The following is a 23230-nucleotide window of genomic DNA, read 5'->3' on the forward strand; positions in this document are numbered from 1 at the left end:
GGAAGTACCTCCACCTTACAGAAAACAGCAGCCAAATAACACTAGACCCTACTCATAGTGTTGTGTTCCTGCCGGTGAGTAAGGTTGCCAGAGCTCAACGAGGGGGGGCGGGTTTAGGGTCGGCAACGCGCATGTAACTCCTCTGGAGTTGCAGGCGTACATAGGCTGCGGAGACTGCTTACCATCAGGCGGGCCGTATGCTTGTTTGCCACTGACGTGGTATAAAAAAAGAGATGTAAAATACAGACAGCAAATGCAGCTCACAATACCTTGCGTTAAAAAAGAAAAAAAACTGTGAGTACGGATCACATTTTTTTTAAACGCTTCGTAAAATATGAGTGTGCTTGAATTCTTTAAACCTAAATAAATAAATGTCATATACAAATAAAAAGTGACCAAGGCATCAAAATGCCCAGCAGCTAGAATCGAAGCATCTTCGCCTTTCGCGCCTGACGCCATAAGGCCTTGTCCGGTACAGCTAACCTAAAATAAAAATAGTGTTTACCTTGGAATTGCTGCATCTTCTGTGTAGCCAGCAGGCGCGCCTTGCCCGACGCTGAGCGGAGCAACCCCAGCACCTCCTCGCTCACCTCGCCCTCCTGAAACATTAACAGAAGGTTGTGAAATCCCCTTAGTTTACGCTTTGTTTTTTACGCCAGTATTACGCTACGACTGTCGTAATGACGACAGAAATCTCATACGCTATGACGACGCTTCATGTGCGGCCTTGTTTGAACTTGTTCCACGCGCGTATTACGATACGCTTATGCGTCACTCACGTTTCGACGCCGTGTGCTGAGGGCCTAAGGTTTCCAGTGTTAAAACGGGTACACAGTGTGAGGCCTGTTTACCATAACAAGTGGGATATAAACCAATATATTCCAGCTTCCAGCCCTTTTATGTTTCGTGTGTAATAAGTTAAGCCAAATAAACTATTTTGTATATATGGTTTGATGACGTCACCAAATTCTCACCATAATGGAGAAGGATAGTAGAAGACTAGCTGCGTGTGCCATGGTAAATAAAATACCCAAAAGTGTACATTATAAAAAAATAAAGACGGTCTAGGACCACCTAAACTCCCCCCAGTCTGAAACCTTGACCTTTGTAACAAAGCCTCTGAGGCTTATTTGCATATATTTAAACACTTAACACTTGGGTTACGTGACGCATCGTTTCCACACGCAATTTGATTATTTTATTTGTTAGTCGGCAGAACCGCCTTTGAAGGCTACTTTTCTACTTGAATATTTTGTAAATAATCGATCTTCATTATCCTGAGGATCAAATGTCTATATAGGAGTTATAGGACTCATGGCATTTAAGCAACACAAAGGTCAGAAATAAGAGTAAGTCTGACGCTCGCACTCGATGATTGACACGCCTCTAACAAAATTATATTGTAATGCGTCGTCACATTTTGGACCCGGGTACGTCCTTAAACTACGTCCACAAGAGAGGTATGGGCATTGTGAATGTCATCTCGCTTTGTGGGGTAGGGTTTGTGTGGGCTTTGTTTGGGATGTCATTCAGATCAGAGCAGAGCAGAGCAGAGCTCAACGAGGGGTTGTTAGGGAAGGCAAAGCGCATGTAACTCCTCTGGAGTTGCATATGCTACGGAGACTGCTTACCATCAGGCGGGCCGTATGCTTGTTTGCCACCGACGTAGTATAAAAAAAAACATTACATTAATTAGTCTGTTCTAAATGTATGGAAGATCAAGAAAATTGCTATTTTGACCCTGAAACATTGCGTTTATGTATGTATATTTTTTCTTTAAATAAAATTTATTAAATACAATGATACCTTTTTTTTCTCTTTGAAAGTTAAAAAAGTTTCCAATAAAAGTCATCACAAATCTTTCAACCCCTCTCCAGGCCGCAGCATTCTACAAGGTTTTCCAAAAAAAAACAAATATTCCAGCTCTGATTATTCATTTTTCGAAAGTGTAATCTAATTTGAACCTTAAATCAGAATGCTAAAGTTGAAATTCAATTGGCGTGTATGTGGTCGATAAATTTTAATATAAATTTATGACAACTATTTGGTAACGTTCTGCTACTTGGTACGGCTGTAGGTAGGTACTTATGAGTAACGACGCTCCATATCAAATCGGAAAGCGAATCCAATGCACATTACACGCCACGCTCCAAGGTGACGCAGTACAGTGCAAGTATTGTTAAACAAGGAGAGATGTCCTTGAGATGGCAATGTGCGTAGCTGCGTGGTTGTGTACAGAGAAACAATGACCAGTTCCTGATTTCTAGGAAATTTCATAAGGTTACGGACGAGGACGTAACAGCGCAAAATTTCGGTTCAATCGGTTTGTCATGAGCAGAAAAAGTACGTTCAGTAAAACCTTATTAAGATCACGTTTAATATGATTTCCCGCGTAATACGCCATTTTTCACGGTTAATTTAATAAACGCGACCCTCCTTTTTGGTGTAGTACCATCAAAATCGTCTTACCGGGATTTTACCTACTGGAAGAATTTCAAGTGAGAGTATAAAGGCCACGACCAGGATGGGAAGCAAGCAAGACCAAAAAGGATCTTGGATAGCCAACACTGTAATAGTACATTACGATACAAGTGCGAAAAATAGGAAATTCGAAACGAGTGGCGATAAATTAAAACACGACCGAAGGGAGTGTTTTAAATCGACACGAGTTGCGAATTACCTATTCGCACATGTATCGTACAACGTTTTACAGTACATATGGCCCTTTAAATGTTCGACACAGTAACATAATATGCTACTTCTCGCACTAGTGCTATAAAGTAGCCCCATATGTACTGTAAAAATATTTTTCGAGCCGCGTGTCATATAATTTTGGGTGTTCCATTGAGCATGATATTATTGCAAGCTTTGCAAATGCCAATCCTCATGGATGCATATATGGTAATAGTTGCTTAGATCTAGTGCCTAGTGCGCATACCATAACTATAATGATGGTCTTGTTAACTTGTTGCCAAGAAAAAAAGCTCACGCAATTCACATAATTTTTAATCCTTCGCTTAGTCCATAGCTACTTTATACGACATGGAAGAGAACAGGCTCACCTTTAAATTCTCCAACTCCTTCTCAGCTGTAACCGCCAAAGCGATCAGCCGTTCAGTCTCTTTCTTCTCCAGGTCCAAGAAGTAGTGGGCATCCTCCACCACCTCCCCCCCATTCACACTCACACCATTGGAGTCCTTCACTTCGTTAACTAATTCGGAACTGTCTAAACTTATCACAGATACACCATTGGTTACCACTTTCACATCTTCAGTCTTTTCGGGCTTGGGAATGTCTGCCTTCTGCGGGGATTCGGCCTTGAAATTCTTCTTTGGAGACAATATAGGCAGTTGGGCTCGGAACTCGGGCCTCAAATGCCTTAGGACAGGTAAATTAGGCTCATCTCCATTGGTACTAAAATCGCTTTCATCACTAGATCGCCTGTGTGAGTATTCTCTAGAACAATTCAAAGATTTCTCAGTGAGTATTCTAGATTCTTCTTCTTCGCTCCTGGATTGGCGTTTTTGATTGAAGAAGCCTTGAGCTAAAGCTCCTGGACCGTAGAGTCTTTCAACTCGCTGCTGTATAAAGCTCTTCATAGGACTTGTTAAAGTCTCTCCATTCTCCTTCGTAATTTCCATCCTCTTAGAGACTCCGTTAGATGAGATGGTATAAGATTCAGAATTCATGAATCGCGACTCCTTTCCATTACTCGTGGTTTTTCTGAAGTTAGTTTCAGAATAGCTGGACTTGAAGGTAGCATTGTCAACTTCGTCGGTCTTGTGAAGCATGGCAGTCGCGAAGGACTTGCTTTCTGTGGACATGAAAGTTCTGCTGGTCGTCGTCATGCTTGGGCCTAGGAAGTCGTTCTTGAGTTGCTTGTTTTCGGCCGCCATGAACGCATGTAACGGTGACGTGGCGAGGTAAGGGTCCGTGTGCGCCTTGGCAGGCGCTTTCGCTGTCAAATCGGCGCGAGTATCATGAGGTCCGAAGGTGGGGACCAACAGCTTATTTGCGCTGACTGGAACCGGGACCAGGAGGGAGTTATTTTCGCTTTTGTACTGGTAAGTGTGTGTAATAGGTCTTATAGGTGAAGCTTCCCGGCTTTTATTGATATCCTGTCTTAATTTTGAGTCATAAGTAGTTAAATTAGTATATCCGTTGACGGAGCAAGCTAGATTTAAGTAAGAAGGTTTTTTATGTGGTATTTCGTCTCGCTTCTTATGGTGTCCTCTTGAGCGATGGCTCCCCGAGTCGACGTGTACTTTAGGGGGTGGTTTGAGTAAGTTGTCAGATCTCTTCGGGGTGGGAGTGAGGTCCTCGGGGGTGCGGGCAGGGGTGATGATGGGGGTGGGGCGGGGGCTGCTGAAGGGCTGCGCGGAGGCTCGCTCCTGGATGCGGGAGGTGAAGTCCCGGATGCGGCTGGTGGTGGATGACGGCGTCAGCAGGTTCAGACTACCGGATGTTGTATCTGGAATGACATAAAAACGTTGTTGTTAGCTATATTGTATTTATTTGCATTGATTGTTTGGTGTTTTTAAAGGGCCCCTTTTCCAGGCCGCACCAATCTACAAGGTTTTCCCAAAAATCCAAATATATTCCAATTAATCCAGCTTTAATGATTCATTTGAAGACAAGTTACATTTCCTGAAAGTATAATCTAATTTGAACCTTAAATCGGAATGCTAAAGTTAAAATTCTAATGGCGCGTATGTGGTCGATAAATCGTACTGCCTGTGATAATGTCTGGAAAAGGGTTCAGAATATAATATTATTCATTCTAAAATGCCTAATTATACTCTTCATGGTTGTGGATCGCAATGTGGTAAACAAAATTATAAATAAATTAAGCTAATATTATTATTTCCTATTAATAGAACAATGAATCAGTCATTTTAGTAGTTTTACAGTTTCTACTATGTATATGTTAGCTCACTTTCGCAAATATGACTGAACATTCCTCAAGTTTGTCTATCTAGTTCCAGTTTTCCACTCGTCTACTCGAAAGTTATCTGGATGAAATCCCTTATAGCGATAAGATCGCCTTTGTATCTCAATTTCTACAAATTTAATGCGAATCTGTTTTTGAAAAATAAAGTGATTACTGCCACTGCTACTACTTTCGTTTAAGCACAGATGAGTAGTTGCATATCGAAAGCGACCTTAACCTGAATAGATAACGGGTTTATGCTAATTCCTTTTCATAACCAGTTGCAGATCAACACATGCATGTTTCCATGAGTGCTGCATTTTTAATGAAGTCGTCTATTGTTTTAGGAGTTGTGTAAAGTATTACACATATTACTAAGCATTCTGTTTATGTAATAACAGGAAAAATTTAAAACACATGACATTTTCTAATAAGAAATGTATAAAAGAAAAAACCGGTGTGTTTCATGCATGCACTTGCATGTGCAAAAGCGAACCCTATCATTGTCCGTTAATAATGAAGCGTTACTACAAATACAATGCAATTAAATTAGAAATTGACGCCACCTCAATATATAAAAAAAGTACGTTCATATCTGATATTAATGTCTTCAATCATATGCCAAACGAAATAAAAAGCCTCGAAGGAAGCCTCTTTTAAAAGATACTTAAAAAACTTTTTAATAAACAAAGTCTTCTATAACTTAAAGGAATTTTATAACTATGTAAACCTAAATGTATATTAAAATATAGTTTAAGATAAAATATTAAAACCTAGTTTAAGATAAAAATAATTGTATGCCCGAGAAGGGTAAAACTGTTGATACTCATCAAAAAATGTACCTCGTCATATTCTTGTACCTACGCCGTTTACACAATAAATATTTCTGATTTCCGAAATTATTTTCTAAAAAAAAATTGAAAACTAACATGGTGTTTCCTATTAACCAGAAACGACATATTTTGTATTAAAATGATTAAAGTCATTGACATTGAATTTAATCAAATTAAAAAAACCTAAACTGTTGTAATGTTGACGTTTTATAGAATCAAAACAAATTAATAACTGTTGCTCAGAACTGTGCATACCATTAACTATATTTTAATACATAATGTTTGAATAATAAACCATGCATAAAAGCATAAAACTCACAATATAAAAACATAGGGAAATAATCACACATAATTACATAATTAAAACACACACACACCCACACTATGTTAATTTGTAAATCTGGAGTGATATTGGACTACAACCAATCTCTTATCAGTATCTATGATAAGCTGTTATCAGTTATTAGACCGTTGATCAAAATAGCAGTTTGTGACGATTTTAATTACATCACACAATGTTTGAATTTCAATCAGTCGAGAAGGGCTATATATCTCGCGTCAAATGATGGTTGCTGACAGTACCTTTTCGGATGTTTTCTTATCAAAATACTTTGTGGTAATATATTTACATTTATATACAATACCTACTATTTATAATAAGTGATATAAACTAAATTAAATCTAATGAAATAAGAATATTACAAAAAAACCCTCCTATGAAGTCTCCCAGGTCTGTCCCCTGCGGAAGGGTGCCCATAAGGCTGGCTACGTTCCCTCGTTGAATGGCGATTCTTTGGCCTAGGAATGAGCCAGCCTAAGATCACCCGTAGTCTCAAGCAGTTTTTTTTTTAAATTCTGGTAAAGGATTGGGCGTCGTAGCTCCTCGGCCCTAAGGTCTCTACTGCAAACGGCGCAAATATGTGGTTGTTGGGGAGACAGTACCTTCATTATAAACATGTTTTATAAGGAAGTCCTACAATATTTACTGATTTATATTTATTGAAGGCAGAGCCACGAGCCCACTGACCAGTACTATTTTGATACAAACTTTTATTTAACTTGCAATGTATGTATCTATGTTTGTACGGGTCAAATCTTGCAAGTTAAATTTGACCCACTTCCCAGTTTCCGATGAAGCTGAAAATTTGCATACATATGTAAGTTGGGTGACAGGAGGTGGCCATAGGAACTCTGTGATAAAACAACGCAACCTAATTGTGTTTGGGGTTTTTAGAATTGTCTCGATGAGTATTAGTTGCCTGTGGAAAGAAAAGTACAGTCAGCTTTAAAAGCTTGTACAGTCAGCATCAAAAGTAGCAGATCAAATAACGCTTCATAAGTGTAGATACTTATGAAGCGTTATTTGATCATTGAGCTTAACAAAAAGTCATGTCTTTAATATAGAACAACTAAGACTGTAAAAGCGACTTCTAGTAATTTATCTATATTTGGAAAAGTTATCCGGAATATCAGATACTTTCGGCGCTTTGTTTCGTTCGCTTCTTTTGATGCTGACTGTACCAAAAATGAAATTTAACTTATTATCCTTGAAAGCCCGTTTGAAGTGACTGAAGTGTCTGTCGCCACGCGAACAGTGCTGTGGCAAAAACTACTTCTAATATAAAACATTAGGCAAGCATTGAAGCGAGACTGTGACACACCTTTAGTCTACACAGTATGTCAAGGTCGACATATACATAAACAAAGTTCATAGCATCACACATTCATACATCAGTGTTAATATTTATTTGGCCTCATTGTCACAGTGCGTGGTTCTAATGGAAGGGTAGTTTTATAGCTACTGTTGGTTGGACTACTGGAATTATTTATTTTGTTGTTCAATTGGATAGTTTTTTTATCATATTTACTGTGAAGAACCTGCTAATGGGTTCATTTTGTATTGGAAATGGGGCGCTTAGCACTAAAAGTGTTAAATGTGGGCCATCAAGATTTAATAGGATGGTTAAGTGTAATACCACCTTCCCTTCCTTTTTCTTCTTTTTTCTACCTGTGGAAACTTGTAATTGCCTTACTGTTACTATTTCGCAACCTATTTTGTTACTCTAGTTTTAAGTTTTCCTAAGAAATACAATAAAATAAAATAAATAACATTTAACAAACCAAATCTAGTTTTTATAACATTATAAATTCTATGTCGCTTATCCAGACATACCAAGCCAAGACTGTGAAAAGAACACAAGCAAACTCTTGGCAAGGCAAACCATCTATCGAAAGCAAGCCTCATAAAATAATCACTACCATTAATAGAAAGCTAGTTGAATTCTAGTTTTAAAGTGTGAATAGTGTTTATTGCAATTTTATTTGCTATACTGCCTTTACGTTCTTAATATCACATATTGAAAAAGAGAATGCTCAGAGAACACAAATTACAATTAGGTAACAACAGGCAGACATTGCTAAAAAGCGATCTCTTCCAGGTCCTTCTCTTCCTGTTAATTTATTATATAGTACAGTAAAACCCGGTCAAAAATAACGCCGATGAAAACGCATCTTAAACAAGACAGTGTATTAAATATATGAAAACTAGTTTAGTTACAGGGTACAATTGCGTATTAGGAGAGAAATTGTATTAATATATTAAGCGGGATCTACTGCATGATTTATATGACTTTATTGTCTGCAAATCATTTACAAGAATAAGACAGAGATATTTTTATATTTGGCATGATTAATCTGTCTTGTAGCTTAAATATTCAATTAATTTAAAAATCATCAAGGTTAGTAATAATTCACAAAAACTTTACATAATAGAGAAAATGATGTCATAGTTTTAAAAGGATCTTATATTTTTGGCCACTTGTTCAATAACAAATTGTGTATTTGTAGCAGGGGCAGGTTTCCACAACTCAATAACTAATTGATTTATATAATCAAGGAATGTGGATATTACAAGCATTGCATTATATTTGTGCATGTTGCTGATTATTTATCAGATAATTAATCTATTGGCAGTCTTGATACTTGATAATGTCCTGTGAATCAAATACAAATTGTTTATTTACCAAACCTTTTCTACAAATATCTCCTGCTATCTACCTGGTTAGAGCTTGTTCGAACAAGCATGAATTAAATAAAACGGAAAACATTTAATCATAATCAAACAGAAAGGTAATCCGCCAGTCAAAACACAAATGAAATCCGCACAAGCATTGTCACAAACTCATTCTTCATTAATACTAAAACAACCGATAAATTCCGCAACAAGCTTTCTCAAAAAACCTCCAAAAAATCCTGTCCTGTGAATGTATGACATATGCGCAGTCATGCTTGTCAATAAGTAATATCAACATAATAACTTCTAAGAAACAATTTTCAAGTACCTAACTAAGAAAATTTAGTACTAAGGTTACATGACCACAATATACAGTAAAACCTGCTGCAGATGATTCTGAAGGGATCAAGCCAAAACGCATTTTAAGCGTAAACAATGTAGTGAAAACCAGTTGCAAGGGCCAGTGTAAATGGCATATTATACGGAAATTAAACAAGACTGTCGTAAGTGGGTTCTACTGTACATGTTTATACACCATGGCTGATAATACCTGGCTTAGGCTTGGCTGCATAAGGCTGATTTGTGTTATATAAACTATTTTTTGTCCAAAATCATCAGCTGGTAAATCACCATGCAACTTTATAGGTGCTATAGACCCAAGTTATAGATGCTAGCTAAGGTAGACCTATAGACTAACCAATAATGGAGGTGTCTTGATGTTCTAATCATTATTAATACATGTAGGTATTTTTATTACCTTGACATTGAGCTATATGTGAGATACTTATAGTCTGATGGCATTTGCTTCCTGATGTATTATTTAATAAACATTTCCCCTTATGAGTAACATAACAGCAAAGGGTGTTTATGTAATAGGTACTTCAAAATTTGATTTCTTAATCATTTTCTACAATTCTAAGATTTTTGGTTAGCGAGGAAATTAGTAATAATAATAACGTAAGAAGTATGATGAGTCAACGGAAGCCGAGATGATCATTTGATTATGAGAAAGACGTGTCTAATGGAAATAAATTGTGTTAGTCAACAAGGAATTTCACATATCATGCTGATGCGCCATCATTACTTAACTACATACGCTTATATCAGCAGAATTTAGTTAAACATGAGTAGCATGACTGCTGAGATTAAAAAAAAAGAAAGAAAAAAGCAGGTAGACTAAGAGACCAACTTTTAAGCACATTTTTCTTGTCCTATGCGAATGAAAACCTGTTATTAACCACTTACCAGTTTTTGTTAGATGTAACACACAAATGAATTACAAAATATTAATAATAAATCGAGTTTTCTAACATATCACGAACTTCCGAATTTCTACACAAAATTTATGACAGGACAGCACATCACATCACGAAACGTCAAACTTTTGTCGTTTATCGTTTTTTTTCCAGTGGCCCGTTGTTCGCGGCCAGCGATACCGTTCCGTTTCACGGTCGGCGACTTAATCTCAATAATCTACGATTGGCATTTCAAATTACACACGTCTTTCAATATTTTTGTTATTACAGGCTCACTGAATTGTATATTATTATGACGAATGCCTCGGCGCGTGTCCGCGAGTGGACTGACTGGCGACAATGACCGGTCCGTGCATTACTGTGTAGGCCGCGAGGCCGACATATCGTTTTGCATGTTTGCGCAGTCTTTTTGTTTGTAAATTGCATTTTGCAACGCATTGTATGCTATACATGGCATAGATAATAAAGTTGTTATGTTTATCTGCATTTTATTCAACTTACGTAACATTGGGTATTTAAACGTAAATAAATGACTTTGTCTTCTTTGTCCAAAAGGTAATTAAGGGGTTCATAATAATCTGCCAAGCTAGCTTGCGCTAGAAAGAATAATTGTTATGTCCACTGATTTATATCTGTAATCTATGCGTATGCGTATGTACCCACATACAAAAAAATCTAAAAATGTCCTCTATCTCAGCAGCATTCGCTTAAAATTGCATGTCGCTTACTAAATAGTTAGCGAGCTGCAGACGCTAATATTTTGGGATGCTGATTCAGCCTCTTGCCCCACTTTAGGAGTAACAACAACCTACGCTTATGACTGAGTGGTTAGAGTTGATTGCATTGTAAAATAAAATACCTTCAATACCACACAAAACTAATGGGATAAAATGTTCATAGCCAGTAATAGTAACGGAGCGTATTTAGGATATAAAAAAAAAAGAATTTCCAATAGTGAGTATTAGGGAGTATTACTATAATGTTCTGCCGCCAGAGTGCAGCACTAGCACAAATTGTAACCCATAGAGTAACTTATACGTATAGTCTGTCAAGCCATTTCCGTCAGTAGAAAAAGCGGCAAATTCATAAAATGTAGGCGCGAAGGGTAATCTTCCCATAGGGCAGGAAGAAGAAGGCGCCTTTTCCTACTGACAAAGTTGTTTGACAGACTATACTATGCCTTAAACAGTTTTTTGAAATTTCGCGGTAAAAAACGCGAACCAAACGCTAAAATGTAACTTTCGTTATCTGCGTTTCTATCGCTCGAATTTCAAATACAAAATAGTGAAAGAGAGGCAGACAACGAAATTTCGATTTTTGTGCTTTGCGGTAGGCCCTCAATTTGTGTTAGTGCCGATCTCTACTCAGAGTTTTGCGTAATGTTCCCTATTACATACATTCTTCATAACGTGGAAAAAAAAAATGAAATAATGCGTGAAACTTAATGACGCAGGCATACTACGTAGATGTTTTCAATGAAACAGTAGAAAATAGAAACAACACAAGTTGAACAATCACAAAAAGAAAAGGTAATAAAGAAAACTCAGATTCAAATGAAAATGATAAGATAAGCATTTATTAACGATAATATAAAATGACAAGAAAAATACATATGATTAAATATGATATAGGTGCGAATAAGAAAGAATATCGACGAAACTGAAGATTAATAGATATGATAAAACATCGATGAGAAAACATGCTTGCACAACATTTAGCTAAAATTTACCTGAGAAGTCTGTGCTAGCGTCCACGTCTAGCGAGCAACTGCCAATCGAGTCCACGGATTTGTCCATGACTTTAACAGTCAGTTCCTTAGCACAGGCTTTAAGCAAGTCAGATTCCTTCACCTCCACTTCATAAGCACCTATGCTGTCCAGATCATTATCAATAATCCTAACTTCATTAGACTTAGGAGAAACGGTCGAACTAGGTAGTTTTATGTCAGTTTCATCTGTGTTAATAGTTAGAATAGAATCAGGCTTCAAAGTGAGATCTCCAGTTAGATTTTTATCTAGAATAAGCGTGCTTTGACTGGTAAAGTTGCTGCGTATAGGCTCAATATATTCTACGTCGTCATCGTCGACGTATATGTGATTGGTATGTCCGCTTGGGCCTTGTACGTCGGTTGCGTCTTTAGGGACCGCGTCTATAACCGTTTGTTTATTTAAACTCCTATAGAAATGGCTTTCTAATTTCTCCAACTGCCTTTTAGTATCTGATTGTTTTTTCCGAACTGAGTCAATGATCACAGGAAGATTGAGAAGGTCTGGCGTTTTCTCGCGGTTTTTGGAGAGGTCACGCCTGAAAAGCGGTGAGTCGTCGCTTTCCAACTCAAAACGTTTATATTTAGAGGAGCAATAGTCATCTACGGATGACGTGTCAGACTTTTTATCGAAGAATGCGTCAAGTGAGAAAAACGATTTCCGCTTCTTCTTAGGTTGGTTAGTCTTATCAAAATTAGTATTCGCGAATGGATCGCCGGTTTTAAATTGCTGCACGCAAATATTACTAGTGTTAACAAGTGATTTAGGCCGAGTTTCCTTCGGCAGACTCAGCGGCACTCGATTGGTTTCTATCTTGCGAGAATCCAAGCTAAGAGTTTTTCGAAATCGCTCATTGAGATTTGCGAGCAGGAAATGTCGGCGTTCAGTCGATTTTGGAGTGATATTGTAGGAATTTTGTTTACTTGTACAAGGTTCAGTATCAGGAATGTGCTCGGTATATTTAAACTCGATATCGCTTTCTGAGTCTTTTCTCTCAGTGTTAAAGCTTTCTGAAGTTCGGTCGGGCCGATGAAAAGAGAAAGAGCCTCGGTTGGATGATCTCTTTCTATCACAGATACAATTACCGACGCAGCTGAGTCTGAGACAGTTTTTGTCTTCAGGCTCTAAAGACACTTCATGTTTATCTGGAATGTACCTCTCAGGTCTTTGCTTGTGTGTCTGAAGGTCTTGCCTGATCTTCTCCAGCCTTTCGTCTCCATGGAGACCACGGGTGTACTTGGACTTGGGGGGTCTGAAGAACCGGATGGAGCCAGATGTGTGAGGTTCGGTGGATCGTCGACGAACAAACGGTGAATCGGATATTTTGTTCACGCCTAAGAGCAGGACGGGGGATTTCTTGTCCTCTTCATCTGGTAAGTCGCTGTAAGAAAAAAAAAATAGATTAGATGCTACAGTAAATCAATTTAAGAATATAAGTATATATATACCCATTACCATTATGTCCAGACATTTTACTAAAAACTACGATACATCTAATACCTATAATTTGTTTTTATTTTATCGGTATACCAGTAAGTGCTATTTATTAGCCCATAAAGCCCAATTTACAGTAATTAAAACTGATTTAATTATGATTAAATAAAGCATTAACTCTCTCTGCACTTAAGTTTCTTTTCTAAGAAATAAATGGTTAAACGAAAGTGTTTTACTGTGAGAATGATCGGTTCACATGTTTTCTATACAAGCGGTCTATTGTTCTTTTTGTTAAACACATCTAGATAACAATACTTAGTTGAAAACGATGTTTGTGAAACGGAATGTATTAAAAAAACTATTGAATACTATGAATTTATTTAAAGTAATTTGGCTTTTTAAATGCACAAACATTGCTGCCAACCTTCAAAATTGGATTAAGAAAAGCTTAAATAATACAGACAAAGCATACAGCACAAAAAAAAAAACAAAAACATACTTACACACAAAACTGTTAAACGTATAATTAAAACACACATTATTAGAAAATGAAATTAGATACACACAAACAAAGAATAAAAGTCATATAGCCGATTTGATTTGCTAATCCATAAGTCCGTAAACCACACTATGAATCACTACACCTTATAAAACAAAGTCCCCATCCGCGTCTGTCTATGTTCGCGATAAACTCCACCTATCAATAGAGTGATTATTGAGGAAGTTTTAAGTGTATAATTTGTTAAGGTTTTGTTTAAGCGGTGCGAAGCCGGGGCGGGTTGTTAATACTTACTTATTAATTTGAAATAGTTGCAAAACGTAGAAACTTTATATATATAAGTCTGTCAAACAACTTTGTCAGTAGAAAAAGGGGCGAAATTCAAATTTGCTATAGTACGATATCCCTTTTCGTCTAAATTTTTTAAACGAGCCGGGTTTTTCTACTTACGGACATGACTTGGCAGACTATACTCTGGCAAGCTTTGTCAATAGAATAAGGCGGCAAATTTGAAAAATCTAAGCGCGATGGATCGATCTCCCATACAAATTTTCAATTTCTCGCCTTTTTCTACTGAACATGTTAGCTTGCCACGATATAATTAAAAAAAAGTCATTAATTATTTATTCGCGTCAATTTAGCTATAGTGATAAACTTGGATAAGCTCAAAACCCGAATAAATACCTAAGCTTTTGTTTACAACAGAAATTAAAGAAAATCCGCAAATTGCTAATAAAGTTTGTACATAACGGCAGAATTATGAGGAGAAATTATATTCTATCAAATAAATGTGCCACTTTTGTTTTTGAACGTACCCCTGGCGTCGTAACTTTTAAGGACTGATTTTTCAAATATCAGATAAAGTTATCTGTCTGATATCCCTTTCTTTCACATGCAAGAAGAAAAACAGAGTGTCATATTTATCTGATCCAGCTGTCCGCAAATAAATCAGAAACTTCCACTGATTGTAATCGAAATGACAGAACCACATACAATGTACCAATTATTAAAACGAAGCAATACTCGGCACCGGGTCAAGTGCCCAATTTGGGGGCAATTATAAAACCAGTTTATATTTTATGGAGTACTTTGGATTAGACCAATTTGGTCAGACGGGTATGCTGCGAAAATATTTTTTTGACTCTGGTTATAGTCTCCAGAGCTCAGTTAATTTGCGTTTTTTCTTCAGAATAACGTGGAAGTAAAACATGTTGTGAATCTACATCTTATCCACCGTAGCGCTATGAGACTTATATCGATCTGTGAGTCAAAAGGGCAACTCTGCAAAAAGGAAATTCAATTAAATCGACTTTTTTACTTTTAGGTGCTGTTTAAAAACGAATAAGAAAAATATACAGATTAAATATAAGATTATTTTCATAACTAACAATTTATGGATCTGACATAAATGATTTTTTTTTATTATTATAAAAGGAATGGTCAAACTGCCGGAAAATAAGCTACGTCTTGAATTTTGATTTTCGAATCCAACCCAATCGTTCATTCAACCGCTCATTCAATACGAATGCGCATTGGCACATAATTCACACTTGCACAATCGAAGTTGAGTAGATCAATGTGAACCAGCCATGACCAATAGACCACACACGTCTAATGGCCTCTCCAAACGTCCCCGATAATCGCATGCGATATGCAATGCATTGCGGCATTTGATCGAACGATTGAATTCGATGTTCCTATATATTTATTTACTAGTGGCTCTGTGAGCTGTAGATCGCGCGAAACCCAGGCTCCAACATTTGGAAAAAAAAAACCGAAAACTAAATAGACAAAAGAATTATAATTCTTGAAGTTCGAAATCTCTCCAGAGTAGCTTAGAACTTAGGCGTTATTGACGGAGTGAAGTGCGCTGTCAATAATTTGATTTTTTTTCTAATATTCTAGGTATTGTAGCGCCACCTATTTAAGGTTTTTTGACGGACACTTTTTGATACATGGAGATTATATTCCTTACCTACTCTACCTTCCATAGTGGAATTGTTAAGTAAACGTCATAATGTCATAGAAGTTGGACTGTCTTTCTGTCAAAATTGCTGACAACTTATCTTGGTCTGACTCTGAAACTTATAATAGTAGGTAATAGAGGAGTTTTTTCGTGTTTTTAATTTCGTCGCATTTCGCATGTTCTGAGGGTTTCGTTCCTCCTCACTTGCGCACGCGTGTAGTAACTCTACGATTGCATAGCTTTTAGACACACATCCATTCTTAACACCAATTTGTCGTGTTAACCTTGCATAATAGGAAGTTTTGCGTAATCGATGATCAATCGATTCCTGGTCCATAATCGATTGTGCGGCGGGCCGTTAAATTCGCCTTGCTTTCTACCGTTTAATTTGATTAGGTCATATCTGTTGCGATCTTTTTTTATGGGCTTGTAACATGACGTGATTGTCTGTAAAATACTATCGAGTAGAACAGTGGTTGTTAACCTGTGGTCCGCGGCCCCATATGGCTGAAAGGTTAAAAACTACTAGAGTAACTAAATCGTAAGTTGTAAAACAACTTCTTCAATCCAAATAAAAAGGAACCCATAGTGCGTGTAAGTGCGACTCTGTCCGTCCGTCCGTCTGTCACAACACTAAATATCTGGAGTACCACATGTATGGAGTGTGGAATTAAGAGGAGTGACATCTCTTATGGTAGAACTGTTGTAAAAGTGTCCAGCTGTCAGCTAAAAATCATAGTCCCAAATCTCTCCAGAGTAGCGCTAGAGTAGCTAAGAACCCAACTAGCAAAAACACGCTTAGAATAGTCTCAAGACTACAATTTTTTCGCTCTTATATTAATTTTATAGCATCGTATAAGCCCGGATTTGGGCACAAATTATAAGCGTATTTATTTTGATATCGTTCTAATATCAGTCTAATTGAATGCTGCTTGCATTTACAGTAATCTTTCCAAAACTTATTTAAGCTACCTTAGGCTAATATCGCTTTTACGTAAGTATCTTGTAAGCCTACATAGGCTTATATTGGCCCAACGTTAGAATCTTATGAGCCTAAATAAGCTTATTTTGATTTTTTGTAAGATCACACAGAGAGTTGGGACATTCTATTTGTGAAGTATAAGTGTACGAGTGAAATTAAATACAGCAGCGTGACAAAAATATGTTAGTGTAAGTATTTATCTAACTGTTTATGAATTATGTTTAAATATAATAACGTGCTCGTTATCATCGTGTGTGTTTATGTTTTACGGTAAGTAATCACGTGGGAAAATATTATTTACTGTAAAGTAGACCCTGTTTTACACTTCAAACTTCATGCGCCTGATCAAATATGGTATTTGTATCCGTTTATAATTATTTTATTTCTTTATTTGTATTGATAGTCGGCCATAGCTGTAGGTGTATTTACAAAAGCGCACTATTAGACTATTATAAGATTATTTACACTAAATTCTGCATTCAGAATACAAATGATATGGCCATGTTGAATTAATTAGGGTTCCTTGGTTTACTTACTAAAACCCTAAATACATTTGTTTATCCTTTCTAGATCACTTGACACATACTAATAAACTAAATATTTTTTTTTTAAGTGACAAGGTTGGTGATGCAAAATGGTTGTATTTATGGATATAGACCATTACTTGATGAAGAAAGACTTCCGCATGTTAAAACATTTAACATGGCCTAGGGAAGAAACACAATATACAAGTCTTGTTATTAAGCTACTATGTCAATACATTCCAGGAGACAACTCATTAATTTGCACAATCTCTTTTATTGTGTTAAGCAGTGTCCTTGCGTCCTTTGGTAGAACATTATTTAGTCTTCTGTTTAAAATAATTAGCAATCCATTTACTGCTGCATGAGGGATATTAAATTTTAACGCCCATGTTTGTAATTCACTTTTTAAGGCAAAATCTTTCTCATAATCTGTTTCGTCCTCGGTCGAAGATTCTTTTTCACTAAAATCAATAATTTCACATACTGAAACATTGTCCTCAACCTCTACATCTTTCATGCAAGCAGAACCTACAGAACCCTCACTAATATTTTCACCAACACTACCTTGTCCTGGCAGGAGCTGTATATGTATTTGATTTACTTATGATTTTTTTGTACTTCTAAATTTTCCGCCGATAACCATCACCTCTCGAACGTTTTTTCCAGTTGTCGTAATCCATACCTATTTAAAATTCCACTCTTACTTTAAATTACAAAAAAGAATTAAGTTAAATATCATACTTACAATAGTGTTCCCAAAATCGATTTAAGATCAAACGATATTATATTGATCTTGTCTTTTGTGATATAAGTATCTTTATCCTATATCACTCCAATATCTTACTAAAGTGCTGCTGCTGGTCTTATTATGCTTGTTTATAGCTTTAAATAAGATCAGAAAAGTACGTACTTACAGTGTTCTTATACTATGTTGATATTAGTCTTACATTCTTACAATAGAATTTAGAAAGTCTAATATAAAATCAAATGAACTTAGAGAATGGGGATATAAGACCAGGTACTCCCAAGTTCAATGAGACTTCGTAAATGTTGTTGTAGGACCAAGAGGCTTATAATAGTATTATACTATGTTGATATTAGTCTCACATTCTTACAATAGCATTTATAAAGTCTAATATAAAATCAAATGTACTTAGAGAAAGGGGATATAAGACCAGGCACTCTCAAGTTCAATGAGACTTCGTAAATGTTGTTGTAAGAGCAAGAGGTTTATAATAGTATTATAAAATGCTCTTATATACATATATAAGACTAGGTAATAAGACTGACCTTACTAAAGCCGGTACTAGCTTGTCTAAGACTAATATAAGAGTGATGATATGTTCCAAAACAATAATAAGAGCTCTATAAGCTCATCAGTCTTATAAAGTGCGCAACCTGAGACTCTTTTGCTAGTTGGGAACCTAGGTGTTGTTGACAGAGTGAAGAGTCTCGCGCGTCAGTCGTCATGAGGTCTTTTGGCGTCTATACATGATATTGATAACCCATCATACTGGCCCACTAAGATGCGCCAGCGTGTAGAGAGGGTAGTGGTGTCGGCGCGGCGGGATGGCGATGGGATGGCCACAGTGTCGGTTTTTCGTCCACACATTAAAGGTAGTGGGCCAGCGATGGTGCGTACTGCGTACGCATCTACACGTGGCCCATTCCATAGTGCGTGCTCTCAATCATTGCATGGCCATCTCGCTGGTCCAGCGCTGGGCCATCGTGTAGAGATGCCAATGGTGCCAAAACCATCTCACTGGTCCAGCGCTGGCCTATAGTGTAAAGGAGCCATTTGGCGGTCGGAGGGGTTAAAACCGCCACTAATTTAGATAGATAGATAGATAAATTTTTATTTGACAACTGAGTTGAGTGAGCTTTACTGAGTTGAGTGAGCTGTAGGCGGACCTGTATAAATGAGAAGTCAGATTACGCAAATACGCAGTGCTACTTTATACATGGTGTTTTGAATTCGGACCTAATCTATTGAAAGGTTTTGCAGAAATCGCGAAGCGTCTGGTTGATGTAACTGCTGACCGAAGAGCTGGCGGCTTCCCCGCACTATCAGTATTGCGATACAACGAGGAAATGCCGCCAGCAGCCTTGGTACAATGCCTCAAGGGCCTATTTTAGATTTAAGCTAGTTATAGTAATCCTCTGTATATATCCATTATGTATATTGTTATTTTAAATAAATGATTATTTAATACAATTGATTGAATAACATACAAGATACACAGTAAATTAGGTACATCATTGTATATCTTAGACAACTGCTAATATGGACAAGATTGTATAACTCTTAATTATTTTTAACTAAAGTAAAATCCAGGTATCTCGGTAATTTTTTTTCTCTTTAAACCCTATCCATTGATATGATTACATTACATACGTGTTGTGGATATGGATTAATTGCCAATTTAACATAATTCTCATTCTGACAATATCAAAGGATCTTATTTCTAGGTAGGTATAGTTCAATATTCATTAACAAAGTCCAATTTCAAATGATTGACAGGAACAATCACGTACCAGATGGGATCATCGAATCTCACGCACTAGTAAAATAGACTTTATGCAAATTATTTAAAGTTGATAATCGAATGACTTTATAAGTAACAGTAAAGCCAATGAAGCGATTAGTCGGGTGACGAGAAGTAGGGATGGGAGTGATTTATGGGATACGTCATCGATAGTCGATGTCTGTTGTATCGATTATTGATTTATTGACCGAGCTTTATCGAAGGTCTCCGTTTTAGCTGGGCCAAAAGTGTTTTCGTATGTAGTCCGGATGTTCTCTACAGTGCGCATTTCTCTACAGATTCCCGTGAAATTTTGTAAGCAGGTTCGATAGTCGCATAGATTTTTTAGTCGTTTTGTTTTTCGTTTTTTTGGTCTAATACTATTGTGGGTTCGCTCACAGAGCCACTAGTTTTTAGAATTAATGTTTTGAATTAACTTTTAATTATATTATATAGTATTGTATATATGTAAGTATATAATTATGTTAGTAGTATGTATGTATATGTATTATCTTACTGTTGTAGACTTAAATTTTTAGGGTATTTTAGTTTCAATTTAGTTTATTATTTAGTTTTTTTGCACCTCCTAATTAGTTAATTTAAGTTTCATTTCTCCACTACCAAAAGGTTGTTTGGAAGATATCGCTCTGTAGCGATAAGGCCGCCTGTTGTTTACCTCTATCTTCATGTATTATATGTGTTTCCATGTACATTTTTTCAGAGGTTGTGCAATAAAGAGGATTTGTATTGTATTGTAACTTTTTTATGTTACATGTTGTCATGGTTGTGTTCTCCTGGTTCACTCTCAAACTTCAAAACCATTGTTATTACCATCCTAGGACGCTGTTTACAAATAGCAGAACAACATTTAACGTCCATAGAAATTCACGGCTTCCGTTACTCGTCCTTTAAGTATCTTTTGAATATAACACTCCAAGGAGTTTAACAGGTCATGTCCCGTGACGGTCAAACTTATATCTATCGATATACACATGCATACACATCACTACAAACAATACCCCTTTGGCCAGACACAAATGGCCCCATCGCACGCGATCACATACTATACTATGTTATGTTATTACAGACATATGTATTAAGCATAATAATTATCGTAGTAGCAACTGGAGTATAATAGCAACACTGACCATAGATGAACCTTATAGCTTTGTAATAAGATTTACGAATAACAGTAGATGATGGCGCAATGGTTTGGCAACGTGATGGACCATTTAATATATTAATTGTTTTCTGAACATTTGAGCGTTGTCTGGTGTTAATGATATTGTTGATTGACAAAGCATTTGGGGTCAGACTTGCTCTCATTTGAGATCGTCTGTAATGTTATTATATTTGAGTCAGTTGTTCAATGCTGTTACTGCTGTCAGTGGCTTTTGTCTGGTTTATAATTTATGAAGAGCAATACCTATAAAACAATACTTTGGACGTTTATGAATGACTTATTTAGTTACGTATTAAATATAAAAGGTACAATAACAAAACTTATAATATAAACTATTATTAAAATTAAGTATAAACTAAATAAATCTAAACTAATAAAATAAATAAATAAAACTTATACCCACCCATAAGGCTGGCTACATTCCCACTCTGAATAGCTATGCCTATTCTTTGGCATAGGTATTAGGCATGGCATTCTGGCCCATTTCTAGGAATGACTCTGCCCTAGGGTCAGAGGGTCACCCGTTTTTAGTATAAAGGTTGTGCTATCTGTAGCCGTAATCGGTATGTTCTACTCTGTAGTGGCTACCCTGCCTACGATGCAGTGAAAACAGTCCTAGGTTCGAATCGAGGTAACAGCAAAAACAACTGAATGAATTTTCATTTACCAATCCGTACATAAAATAAAACCATGAACTTTAGATAGGGAGGTACAGTCACATCTGAAAATATCGATACAGACGAAGTGCCAAAAATATGTATACACGACATTATTGCCCATAAATTAAGGTGTATACAAATTTTTGGCACTTTGTCGTCTGTTTCTATATTTTCAGACTTGACCGTACATTATGGTCTTCGTTTAGTTTCTATGTATACTTTAACATATTATTTTGCTTCGTAGGTGGAGTGTGACCCTGATTAAATGAAGAACTGAGTGTGAGCATCCAGTCCAGTTATAGTAACACTTTCTAATCCATTAGGGCCGCTAGGGCGGAGGCTTACTGTTATTGTTACTGAATACCGCTACTATTGCTGCCCATAATGTAAGTGAATTTTGCGATTAACGGCGGAAGGAGTTACAATGTTGCTACTAGTGGCTAACTACAGTAAAGTTTATAAATTAAAATATGTGACTATGTGTCCTATACTAAAGAAAGAGCACTCGACCAAGCCCTTTCTGAGTGTCGAAGAGCCAACGTGCCTATCGTTAACCTTTTGAACGCCACGCCTATCGTACGCGGCGCGTCATCGTGAACCTTGTCGGTACGCATGAAGGTTGATATTGGGCTGTAGCCGCGCGCGTCATATGACGTCTTTGGCGGTCAAAAGGTTAACGCTCCGTAGCGTAGCGTAGTCTAGTCATCTCTCTCTATCATTCTTCCATATTAGTACGACAGGGACAGTTGCGTATCGTTCGCTACGTAACGTTCACGATTGGCATCTTGTCTAAACACCCAGCCCGAATAGCCAACGTGCCAATCGCTAACGCTCCGTAGCGTAGCGTAGTTATCTCTCTCTATCACTCTTCCATATTAGTGCGACAGTGACAGTTACGTTTCGGTCGCTACGGAGGGTTAAAGATTGGCATGTTAGCTACGCGAGTAGCAAACTTGATTCATAGGTAGTTTAATTTTAAAAAGATAAGACTGACTGGTGGTTTTGAATCTATATTGTTCTCATAGTGCCAATTATTTTGTTAAAATGTAATCATTAATTAGGATAGTGAAGGGTCATATCAATTTGTTATGGTCATGGCGCCTCTTAATTTTATGGCGTAGAATTCAGAACACGCGAGGTTATGACGTTTACATACGATCATAAATTATATGTATTAATATTCTAATACGGTATATCGACATCGCGGTAATGTGATGTGATACGCATCATACGCATGACATAAAACTAACGAATTGACTCCGAATAATTAGGTAACAATAACAATATACAAAAATATGCAGCAAATATCTGATTTTTTCGGGCAGAGTCATATGAAAGACGCAGTTCTTAATATTGATGATCAATTGTTCATATTTCGACAAATTCGCGTATTATGTTACTGGACACTCGATACCGGTAGCTCAAATATTTAGGTACTCGCAAAGCTGGGACTGGGAGCGATCACTAGTTTATCGATAATTGAGTTTATCGATATAGGAACTACCTAATGCCTCTAATAATTTGGTTCAGTTCCGAAATTTGCAATGTGTGATAATAATATTTATAATATCGGGACCTTAGCAATTTAAATAAGTAAAATAAATAAAGCGTGAAGCCCTAAATATGATCAGGAAAATAACCCGTCATATCCTAAGGGTCC

At 36.8% G+C, this 23230-nt stretch overlaps 1 protein-coding gene across 3 annotated transcripts in view; it reads right to left on the minus strand.

Annotated features, from left to right (window-relative positions):
• Positions 1-23230, minus strand: part of LOC133531911 (uncharacterized) — a 52056-nt gene that overhangs the window by 5603 nt on the left and 23223 nt on the right. For 2 of the 3 annotated variants that reach the window (XM_061870325.1, XM_061870324.1), the window contains 3 exons: positions 11762-13179; positions 3063-4471; positions 506-599 (listed from right to left, as the gene is read on the minus strand). In XM_061870325.1, coding sequence (XP_061726309.1) covers positions 506-599; positions 3063-4471; positions 11762-13179 — 2921 coding nt within the window. Of the gene's footprint in view, positions 1-505; positions 600-3062; positions 4472-10021; positions 11524-11761; positions 13180-23230 lie in introns of those variants that run through there. The other variant, XR_009801620.1, reaches the window with a different exon arrangement.

The sequence above is a fragment of the Cydia pomonella genome, chromosome 26 (genome assembly GCF_033807575.1).
Source record: "Cydia pomonella isolate Wapato2018A chromosome 26, ilCydPomo1, whole genome shotgun sequence".
NCBI classification, from domain to species: Eukaryota; Metazoa; Arthropoda; class Insecta; order Lepidoptera; family Tortricidae; genus Cydia; species Cydia pomonella.